The sequence below is a fragment of the Strongylocentrotus purpuratus genome, unplaced genomic scaffold (assembly GCF_000002235.5).
Source record: "Strongylocentrotus purpuratus isolate Spur 01 unplaced genomic scaffold, Spur_5.0 spur5_scaffold_13, whole genome shotgun sequence".
Classification (NCBI taxonomy): Eukaryota; Metazoa; Echinodermata; class Echinoidea; order Camarodonta; family Strongylocentrotidae; genus Strongylocentrotus; species Strongylocentrotus purpuratus.
The window spans coordinates 16,789,038-16,800,585 of NW_022145598.1; the positions used below are offsets into that span (position 1 = coordinate 16,789,038).

An 11,548-nucleotide genomic window follows, 5' to 3' on the forward strand; every position below is an offset into this window, starting at 1 on the left:
CACTAAAGCAGGTTTGACTGCTTATAATCCCAACCTTATGTCCAAGTGCAAATTTAAACCTAGCCCTGTATCTTTGACATCATTATAAAGCCTGTAGCGATTGCTACAGAAGCATACATATAGATCAGAGCTTTCCTGTGATCCAACATTCACTCTGGCGACATTTGCTCAAGGCTAAAAAACAAACCATCAAACCGTTAAAGGCATCCTTTATCAATATTAAATCTGAGATGCATGGCCCTACCTGTTATCTGTGTCTGTGATCTTGTGTAATATTGAAACCCTAAAAAAATTGTGTTTCAAAATGATCATGAAGTGCCTCAAAAAAGTGAAAAATCTTTGAGTGACTGGTTTTACCATACTCATTTAACCCAATAGACTGTAGTGTTATAAAAACTATAAGAAAAAGAAAAAGGAATTTTTATTTCCAATCATAAATGTCTTGATAATCAGACAGGTGATCGGCTTGTAAAAGTCATGGGATTCCTGACTGACCTAAAGGTTGATAATTATGATTGCAGCATGAGCTAAATCCAGGATTTTGTTTCAGAATCTGAGGCAATTTTACCGAGTCACTTTAATCTTTGAGTGCTGTACATACCTGGAAACATCTTGAGATTATCGAGGATTATTTGTGTGAAGTAATCATTCATCCTGGCCTGAATCAAGAGCGACGGATCGGAAACTGCTATTTGATTCCACATCTCATTCAACAGTAAAGATATGCTATTAGGGTCCGTGCTACAGAAGAACAAGAGGAATACCAACACTTAAAAATAAAATTTGAGTTCTGGTCATGCGATTGCATTGTGAAAGAAACGGTGAGGAATCGATCAGAAAAGGTTGATAATCCAGCATATACGTATTTGTGTGTATTGCAAGGTTCTTGAATCATCAAAATGATAAGAAATTTAGCCCAGTCTTGGTAAAGTTACACTGAACACAGAAAGATGTATATGGGACTAGATGAACATGTGGCATAAAAATCTGTCACAATTTTTATGCTGTTACATGCCATATTTAGAACATAAAGGCATTTGAAGAGCCATGCTTCTCAGGGAACATGTTCTATCTGATGTTCTTCCACACTTGTATAATAACAATGAAAACGCTCACAAATTATTTTTCACCTCTTCCCAGAACTCAACCTTCTCTGTAACTCAATAAAATATAGCTTGGCACAAAAATGGACAAATTCTAAATGCGATATGCACATTATAAGAAAATCATTATTTTATTACATAGGTATACAGTAGGACCATTTTGTTAGGATATGGGGCTGGGACATACTTGTCCTATTAAAGGGGCATGTTCCCGCCAGTGTAGTTATCGGAACATGCCATCTGCGTAAGAGCCGTATTCTGTTGGTGTCAATAGGCAGCTATAGCACCGTCCGCCAGTGCGTACGTATTTTGAACGCCCTCTGGAATACGGGGAACTTGCCCCTTTAAAACGCACCTTTGTGCCTTAATTTCCTCAGATACATGTACATACATGTATGTCAAATATGAACCTGTGATTCACCTAGTAGTAATTAAACTTCTGTGCATGTTAGGCTCTGAGGGTGTGTTTTCATACAACTACATGTTGCTGAAGTACCTACAAAATTATGAGCGCAAAAAAAATATCAAGAGGGAAATCCTCTCTAAAATCTTATAGGTTTAAAAATAAAACAAGACATAACGGGTCCCTGAAATTTCGGAAGAAAATCAAGGGTAAGAAAGCTGAGATCATGCTGAAATTGGCAACTTTTTTATTTTGCTTGCAAGAATCTCTTGTTTGTTTGTTCATACATTAAAAAGAAATCACTTTGTTGAATGTTGATGAAGAAATATACATATATGTGTACCTCATACAGCGTTGTGTAAAAACAATGTGTAGTTTTATCTCTGTGTATCGCACAGGCATATTTATCCTGAAGTATTTCATCAAGACTAATAGAAAAGGGAAAATAAAGCGACAAAGAAATAGAGATCAACCGTGAATAATTCTTACTAGAACCGGGTGTCGTTAAAGGTGGTCTGAAGAATAGCCCCGGTTCGTAGGATGATACTCTGGAACCATTCTTCGTTGTACTTGAGCAGCGTCGGTGGATTCTCGATGAGGGTCTGGATACCAAGGGATAGTTTCTGGAAGTTCTCTGTGATAGATGTGAAGTTCACTTCTTTCCCGCTCTCAACCTGAAAGATATAAACCCCAATATACTTTATATTGTGCTGAGGTATCATGTGTACCCATAACGACACGTATCCAAACAGCTGGGTTATCTCGGCAGTTGATTTCAAACACTAGTTTAAAGAAGCTTACATGCAGTATTTCATGAATCTTAAAATATTTATGATGGTTAGCGCTCTAGTTTTCATAAGATTTAAGGGCAAATAAAGTAAAAGCTGTATATTTCCATTAGCATCCTCACACAAAACCTGAATGCAAATCTAAATTCGACAGTTTGGTCAGTGGTTTGTGGCGTAGTTGCGGATAACTCTCCTGTTTGTCATTATGAAAATATCATTAATTTTTTTTCTTTTTTTCTAAGTGCCTTCTCCCTTTTGGCACTACTCAAATGGTTTACCAGTCATATCTCAACAAGCCTTTACACATAATCTCATCTCTATCAAGATACTCTGTATCTTCTGCACGTAGGCTACAGTCCATTGATACAAAGTCTACATCAAAGTCTTTAAGGACAGGGATATGAACCATGTACTAGCAGGGAGACATATCACTAGACCACAACACCTCATACAGATATGACTCAGCAAAACTACTATGTTTTTATGTCATGACGTATAAAAGTGCAAACACTTCACATTTATGAATCTTTTAACACAAGGTACATGTGTAAGTGAATATGCGTAGGATTTTGTCGCATGCACTCCCCATTAATTTACCATAAAAACCTGCTGCGTTAGTTTTTGTGGTGGTTTACCACTTGATATCTAAACGAGACTTTACACATAATCTTCTCTCTCTCTCTTTAAGTGCCATATCAATTTACTTTGACGATCATGCTGTTCCACAACCCTCGGGTCCTAGCCTTCTCTATTAGCACCCCTCCCAGCTTTTCCCTCCTTTCTCTTCTAACAATTTCAGCAGACTGTCCATCCAAAGTTTTCTCCTTCTTCCCCTACTCCTCCTTTCCACAATTTTCCCTATTGCATATTCTTACCTCAATCAGAATACTCTGTATCTCCTGCTCGTAAGAATCAGTCCATTGATCATAGTCTATATAGCATATAGCTTGATGGGCCGCATCTACGTCCACATCGGGAGGCAGCTGAAGCATCAAGGGAAGGCTTTGAGCATCCGAGCATAGCGCGTCTAACCAAGTAGCATTAGCAACAAGCAACTGTGGAGTTAAAGACACATAGAAGTTTGCTCTCATTTGGAATTTGACACCGTTCCGTGTGTCTTTACCCAATAACATGTGTTGGAAATCACCAGGATTAACTCAGTTTTATGTAATGCCTCACATTTCCCCATATGGTAAAGTCATTTTCTCACTTTTCCCTCACCTGAAAACTCTCCGACAGACGAGGGGCTATTTCTTGATAGGCCTACAGGTTTGCTGAAACCCAGAGTATTCAATTAGTATTAACTGCATAATTTAGTATAATAATTATAATAATAATAATATTATTATTTACCTAGTGAAGCCTCATCAGCTTCAATGCTATTCTTCGTAAAGGCCCTGCAATAATTATTATCCCAGCGATTGCCAGGTACCCATTTACACCTGGTCGGAGAGTGCTAAACATGGATTAATGTTCTTGCCAAAGGACATTAGTGCCGGGCTGAGATTTGAACCAGCAACCCTTGGATTGAGAGTCAAGTGAATGAACCACCGTACCACGACACCTCCACAAGAAACACAATACAAAGAAGACTTTGAAGGGTCAGTGACACAAAGGCCTAACTCCATTTTCGTTTTGAGAAAAAGTGGTTTAAAGATAGAAGTCCACTTGGGCCTTCAGGAGTTAAGTCTATGTTTCACTAGCCATTGACTTCAATTGGGTATTGGGTGGAGTTAAGTCTATGTGTTTCCTGGAAAGCCCACAATTTTCTGAACATTTTTTAATATCAGATACTCGTTTGGCAAAATATGGAGTTACGTCATTGTGTCACTGAACCCTCGACTTACTGAAGCAGTATTGACGGACGAATGGAGAAGCAATGCTATGACATCTGGGGTGAGGTCAGAGGTTGATTCAATGTAGGTAGCGATGTCAGGTGGCAGCAGGTCCTGCAGTGTGATGTTCCTCCCTTCAAGATAGAAATCACAAACATTCAATCAAAGCTGTTATATGAATAAGGAGGCGCGATAGCTCAGTTTGTAGAGCAGTGGTCTCGTAATCCGGCAACCCAGGTTCGAAAAACAAGGCGATGTGCTAGTGCCCTTTGGTAAGGCATTAATCCTCATTACCAGGTCTCTCAGAGAGGACCTAAAGCCGTCGGTCCTCTGGTTGCTTACTAACAAGCGTTTATGCTATCTTAGCAGAAAGGTAAAATAACCACCACTTTCACCAAGTTGAATAAATTTGCCATGTCAACTAGTTGGCAATTGAAATTTTTTCATTTCCCTTTGTTTAACCATTAAATACTGAATTCCAATATCCCTATAGGACTAACAAAATGACAACTATGGTCCTGCAGACATTTGGTTAATAAAAAGTCAACCTAGGCCCTGTTTCATAAAACATGTTATCACTAACAAGTTACAATACCTGTAATAAGCTACTGAAATTGTCTGTGCAACATATCTGAACAACAAGCCTTAAAGAGTATACCTGGAAGCGGCCAGAGTTTGTTGTTGGTGTATCCCAGCACACCATTTATTGTCCTGAGAGAAGAAGCCATCTCGATCGCCCAGGACTGGTTGGCCATAATGCCTTGCTCTAGAATCTCAGCTAGACTATCAAAGGAACTGGAGAAAAAACACTTAGGTTTTACTGAAAAAGCAACTGAATCATTATTATCACATTTGGGAAATGACATACGTCTTTATTTTAAGCAGAATATATACAAATCCATTCTAAGGTTTGCTCAAAAAGCGTCTAGAAGCCAGAATTCATGACTTTGATTCATACAGAGAACTTGGTAGATCCAAGGAATTTCCTTGACAAGCCTGTCATACAATTGCTAATATCTTTTGTCATAATTTGGTAGATTCAAAGATACTGCTCCAATAAGCCTCTCCATGAGGATTAATATCTAAGGTTTAATATCGATTTTTTAATCCTTGCCTAGAATCTAGGTATATATCATCTGTTTACAGCTAAAAGGATATTAACTCATACACTTTTAACACAGATTTAATGCCCTTCTAACTCCAAATAAATGATATATTACCTTGACAAGCCTCTCCTTTAGTGTATGACTAATACACTGCACCATGATAAATGTAATTCATATGGTATTGCTTTGTTCAAGAAGTTTTTTTTTTACTATAACCATATGTTCTTTATGCTGTCCAAGATGTCATTTGTTAAAGCCCTGTATCTACCTGTAGTTTGATATTGTCTTGAGCTATGATGTCTAATCTTTCTGTGCAAGTTTGATCAATAAAGAGATGTTTGATAAATTCAAATAGTTCTTACCTTGATATATCTGAAGGTGAAACTCCACTGAGCCTCTCCTGGGCCTTGTTCAGTCGGTCACCCAAACTAATCAATGTTTCCAGAGTTTTGTTGACCCAGACCTCATCCAAGGTCAGCTGTGGAGGGTTCACGGTCAGCTGTGATATGGCCTGGGTCAACCTCTCGTCTGTTACATAGGCCGCTGTCCAGTTATAGGGACCAGTTTGGTTAGTGGAGGCCGAGAGTTGGATCTGTAATTGCAAAGGCACAACATTTGATAATTGTAAGTGAATTTATGAGTGTTAAAAACCGTCCATACTAGTTTCGCCAGGAGGGATTAGACCACCCTGCTGGTCACTGACTAGTGGTTATCTTATCAACTCAGCTCTCAAATAACATATTAAAGAAAAAGAGGATCATACGGGACCAACGGGCACCTCTTACGCATTGTTTTCTATATAGAAGGAGAAAGTAGCTACAAGTAGTGCAGTGGGGCTTTAAAGGATTCATGATTAGCTGTGAGATGGCCTGGTTTAATCTTTCATTTATTACATATTTCAGGTCCAGTTAAAGGAAAGCAGTTTGTCGAGTGGAGGCAAAGAGTTGGATCTGAAAATACAAAGGTGCAAAAAGAGCCAGATGGGCGTTAAATTGTTTGACATGTTAAATGCCCTTCTGTCTCCAAAGAGACAATACGTTTGTATATTATTTTACCTGTTCCAGAATTTCATCGAAAGACACAAGATCTTTGAATTCCATCACCAGTTGTTCAAAGTCAATCTTACAAACGGCCTGCTCGAGGCTGCTGATGTCAAACTCAGGATTGAGAGGCGAGTAGAAGAACGATGAGAACTGGCCAGTAGCACACAGCGTGACGAAGGGGTTCGACATGTTGAAAAACGATATCAACTGTAAAAGAATAAAAGCACATTAAATAATAAAAATGATATATGTGATATGTATAAGGCGCTGATTCAACTTGAATTCTAAATGCTTGAGCCGCACTTGTGAAACAAAAACAAAACAGCATATAAATGCTTTCTTAGCAGTCATTATTTGGTTGAGCAAACCAAGAATCTCCTATACATAACCCTATATGCATACGTCGGTTCACAAAACAAGCCATGATGTAATGCCTGGATGGCTTGCTTTTTAACATGTTTTTTTCAACTATCTAGGGTATTCATAACAAAGAAAGACCTGCATAAAAGTCTGACACAACATCCAGCGCATCCTACTCTCAACTGGTGATAAATGCATTAAGAATATGCAAAAGATAATAAATCAATAGTTGACAGCATACATAGCATCCCAAAGTGGGTAGGTCAGAGAACTGATTTCTAATGATTTAAACAAACCTGGGCCCTGTTTCATGAAACCTGATATCAATAACAAGTTACAATAACTGTTATAAGCTACTGAAACCTTGGCATCTGATTGGCTGAGAGCAAATTTATCATAGCATTTTAGCATTTGTTATTGATAACAAGTTCTATGAAACAGGGCGCTGATGATTGAATTAACAAAAGGAATCAATTTACCTTCTCAGGTTGAAGGCCGAGGGTCATCATTGCATCTGATTGGCTGAGAGCAAATTTATCAAAGCATTTTGGCATTCGTTATTGATAACGAATTCTATGAAACATGGCGCTGATAATTGAATTAACAAAACGAATCAATTTACCTTCTCAGGTTGAAGGCTGAGGGTCATCATCGCTTCCACAATGCCAAAGCTCACGCTGTAATCATCAAGAAGAATCCGTTGAATCTCAGAGGAGTTTGCCAGCAGGTTACCAAGTTCAGGGAAAGTAATGGAGCGGCCTGAATAACCAAAGCGAAACAAATTAACCGTTTCTATTGCACTGTCATGCTGCTTTTAAGATCTGACACTACACCTTTATGCTCAAGTAAGAGTGACTACCAACCTGAGTACAATCAAGTTCAGAAGGATAGTGGCATGTTGCAATTTACAGAAAACCTCGAGGGAAAAATGTGTTTGATCCTTTTTTCATTCCATTTTGTATCTTTAACATGCAATGTACTACAATAATATAGTCCTGGGTTCCGTCTTATGAACAGTTGATGTTAAGCGCAACTTATTAGCGACTGTCTTATCAAATAACTCAGTACAATATTTCTTATTGACACCCAAAATGAGAAATGAATGGATTACAAAAATATGAACAATAATTTTACTATATACAGCCCATAATTGTGGTACCAACATGGCATGAATAGGAAAAAAAGTGGATCGGAAAGAAAAAAATCTTTAGCATATTGGTCTCAGGGAATAATGCAGAATTTGTTCTTGATTTAATTTACATAACATAATTGAACAGAGCCTCCTAACTTCTGAGGGAAAAATAATAATCATGTCAAACTTCTCCAGCTTATGTTCTTATTCACAGAGACGTTCATATTCATCCCTTTTTTAAGTTTCCCAAGTGTAAAAAGTAGAGCAATCTTACCTTCCAGCATTATGATTTTATCTGCGAATGTCTTTGTGATGAAATCCATAAACTGGAGCTGTCTGATGGTATCTTGGTACCATGTTTCATTGGAAAACATCACTGTTAGGCTGTTCAAGCTATATGATAAAAATGAGAATTATAAATCACACAAAAAATTAAGCTTAATGCCAGCATCAAATACTTATCAGTTTTTACAGAAAATACAAATAAAGAAAATATTCTACAGCTGAAATCTAGTTTCTTTTTTGCGGGGACATAAAACAAACCTTGATTCATATAAAAGACTTAGAAGCTTAACTTGAACGTGAAAAGCTCTATACATCTTTAAGCTGGTTCAAGAAAATCGCAGAGATTGTAGCATCATGATAAGGAAGGGCAGTTATTGAAATGAATCATAAGATTTGGAACTATGACTGGCAAATCAGATTGAACCGGTACACAGACTTTCAAGAGTCAAATTGTGAATGATCATTCTATGTTTAATTCTTGACATTGGGATAAAATCTCTTGCGTGGGAACAAATTGAAGGATACATACACATTTGAGTTTCTAGGCAAACAAATTTATGACAAATGATCTTTTAAAGATGATGATTGTAATGTTTGGGCTGGATTTGCCGCCAATGGCACAGAAGGGAGAGAAGACCTACCTCCAACACCAATGGCATACTTCTTGTCAGTGCATTAAACAATGCCATCCGATTATCTAAACAAATGTGCATTAAAAATTCATCAAGATAATCAACTTTGAAAAAAATGAGAGTATTCCTCGAACCTTTCAAAGTACTGGCCAATGTTCTGCATGTTTCCGGTTCGTACCCCAGAGATTATCCTGGGGATGAGGTCTGTCAAGGCTGTCAAATCAAAGTCTGGAAGAGTGAGCTCTGGTATGATACTCAGGTACAACTGGTCAATAATCTAAAGAGAATGTTTAGAATAAAAATAGCATGGAATAGACATGGAAAAGATATTTATACAGTCAAACCTGCTTTAGTGACCACCTGTCTACAAAGACCACAGTTTTTTGTTTCCCTTGAAAATGGTTTCTCATTGAAACATGTACTAAAGGAACCTGTCTACAAAGACCACTTTTTGTGATTCCCTTGGGTGGTCGATATAGACAGGTTTGACTGTACATGGAACTTTAGTCGACACTTTCCTCATCTTAAGTCCCACATGTTTTGATTGAGGCTCTGTAATTTGATACATATACTCAGGTACAACATTTTGATTAAATTCAGGATTTGAATCAACATTATAGAATCAGTGTTACAAAATGCTATATAAGCTTTTCAAAGTTTTCAAAATGTGGCACAGCCAGAATTTAAACTGGCACTAAATTTTAACCTGTGGAGGGATACCATGCGTGTTACCAAAATGTCCGGTAAAGAGGTACTTTTCACGCACCAAAGTCCGGCTCGTAGTACACAAAAATCTGGCCCTATTGACTTTACACGCCGGATTTAGGGGGTGTTTTCAAAAGGAGGGAACATGCATATGTGTACCCTAAATAACACTGAGTGGAGGGCCGGGCTTTATCCTTTCCACAGGCTTAACACAGGAACCTCCAGGATCCTTTAGACATATAGACAATGGCTTAATAACATAAAGTTGGTTGATGATTTACAATCAATCCCTTTTTTATTATTTTTATTTAAAAGCCTATCTGCTCTAGTTTGGCCGAAAGATATTAGACCTCCCTGCATGGTAACTGACAGTTGGATATCTCATCAAATCAATTCTCAATTATCATAAGAAAAAGGGGACCATGGGGGACCAACGGTCACTGCTTAGGCATTGTTTACTATATAGAAAGAGCGCAAGTAGCTATAATTAGTGCAGTGGGGCTTTAAAGGGAAAAGAAAACTAAAAGTCTTGTGGATTTAATGCCAGATGCCAGAACATATCTTCATGTCTATCTCTTACTTACCACAGAAATAATGTTCTCAATTGCACCATTTTCCAGCAATTCCGTCAGGGTTTTCTGAAAATCCACACTGCACAGCGCCCCCTGTAGGTTCGTCACGTTCAGTCCCTCCGGCAAGACAAACAGCATCCTCAGACCCTCTTCAGTGCATAGAGTCGTGTTCCAGTTGTCTGATATAGCCAGCTCAATGAGCTACAACATAAAAGGAATACATTTTTTATCTTAAAAACATATGTGTTTAATTTGGCATATACATGTAATAAATTGTTCATTCATTTTTGCATGTTTTATCTTACTTGTGTTCCTTTGTTTATAATGTAGATGCTTTTATGTGATCTCTTTTTCTTTTCTCTTTTTTTTTGGGGGGGGGGGGGTTCAATAAGTGCGCCATGAGAATTTGCTATCTAGTGGATTTAGCACCTTACAAATGTTATAGGAGTGTAGATGAAAATATTGATGATGTCAGGACTAAAGGGAGTGTCCTTCATCATCCTCATCATCGCCATCATCGACATCATCATCCTCATCATCGCCATCATCGACATCATCATCATCACCAGCACTATCATCATCACTGCCATCATCAAAATCACCATTATCATCATCATCATCATCATCATCATCATCACCATCATCATCCTCACCATCATCACCATCATCATCCTCACCATCATCACCATCATCATCATCATCATCATCATCATCATCACCATCATCATCCTCACCATCATCACCATCATCATCCTCACCATCATCACTACCATTATCACCACAATCATCATAACCACCATCATAACCACCATCACCACCACCATCACCACCACCACCACCACCACCACCATCACCATCACCATCACCATCACCATCACCATCACCATCACCATCATTATCATCATCATCATAATCATCCTCACCATCATCATCACCATCACCATCACCATCATCATCATCACCATCACCCCAACCATCAGCATCATCGGTATCATCGTCATTATTATCATTATTAATCATTGATATACTCACTTTTGTTGGGTTGATTGGAGTGTAGATGAAAGCATCGATGAGGTCACGACTGAAGGGCGTGTGCTGAGCCAGGAGGAACTCTAGCGCTGTGGCGTTAGGGACCAGCATTGACAGAGAGATGGGCACATCACCTGCTGAGAGAAAGGGGGAAATGTGCATACTCAAGACACCAATAACCTCCATTATCAGCAAATATCATACCTAATTGTTTCTAAGACAGATACTGCATCAAATATGTGAATACAATTAATTAGAGCCCCATTGCACTACTTATAGCTACTTGTGCCCTCTAAGTAGCAAACAATGCCTAATCGGTCCTGTTCGTCACCCATGATCCCTTTTTTCTTATGTTAATTGAGAGCTGATTTGATAAGATAAGATAACCTGTCAGTGACCTTGCATGGAGGTCTAATCCCCCCGGGCCAAACTAGTGCAGACAGGCTTTAACATTTACCCCCTCACCGAGGTATAAAACTACCAATATGCTAGAGTGCTTTATATTTGGCCGCTCAGCTATGATCGGAATGATACATGTAATGTTTGGACAGCCAT

At 38.4% G+C, this 11,548-nt stretch overlaps 1 protein-coding gene across 13 annotated transcripts in view; it reads right to left on the reverse strand.

Annotated features, from left to right (window-relative positions):
• Positions 1 to 11,125, reverse strand: part of LOC100890089 — a 109,611-nt gene extending 98,486 nt beyond the window's left edge. For all 13 annotated transcript variants that reach the window (XM_030983031.1, XM_030983032.1, XM_030983027.1 and 10 more), the window contains exons 1-12: positions 10,997 to 11,125; positions 9,977 to 10,165; positions 8,822 to 8,964; positions 8,045 to 8,163; positions 7,261 to 7,397; positions 6,291 to 6,485; positions 5,598 to 5,827; positions 4,788 to 4,924; positions 4,142 to 4,263; positions 3,170 to 3,349; positions 1,996 to 2,180; positions 602 to 741 (exon numbers count right to left, since the gene is read on the reverse strand). In XM_030983031.1, coding sequence (XP_030838891.1) covers positions 602 to 741; positions 1,996 to 2,180; positions 3,170 to 3,349; positions 4,142 to 4,263; positions 4,788 to 4,924; positions 5,598 to 5,827; positions 6,291 to 6,485; positions 7,261 to 7,397; positions 8,045 to 8,163; positions 8,822 to 8,964; positions 9,977 to 10,165; positions 10,997 to 11,104 — 1,885 coding nt within the window. In that variant the 5' untranslated portion in view covers positions 11,105 to 11,125. The remainder of the gene's footprint in view (positions 1 to 601; positions 742 to 1,995; positions 2,181 to 3,169; positions 3,350 to 4,141; positions 4,264 to 4,787; positions 4,925 to 5,597; positions 5,828 to 6,290; positions 6,486 to 7,260; positions 7,398 to 8,044; positions 8,164 to 8,821; positions 8,965 to 9,976; positions 10,166 to 10,996) is intronic.
• Between the last annotated feature and the right edge of the window lie 423 nt (positions 11,126 to 11,548).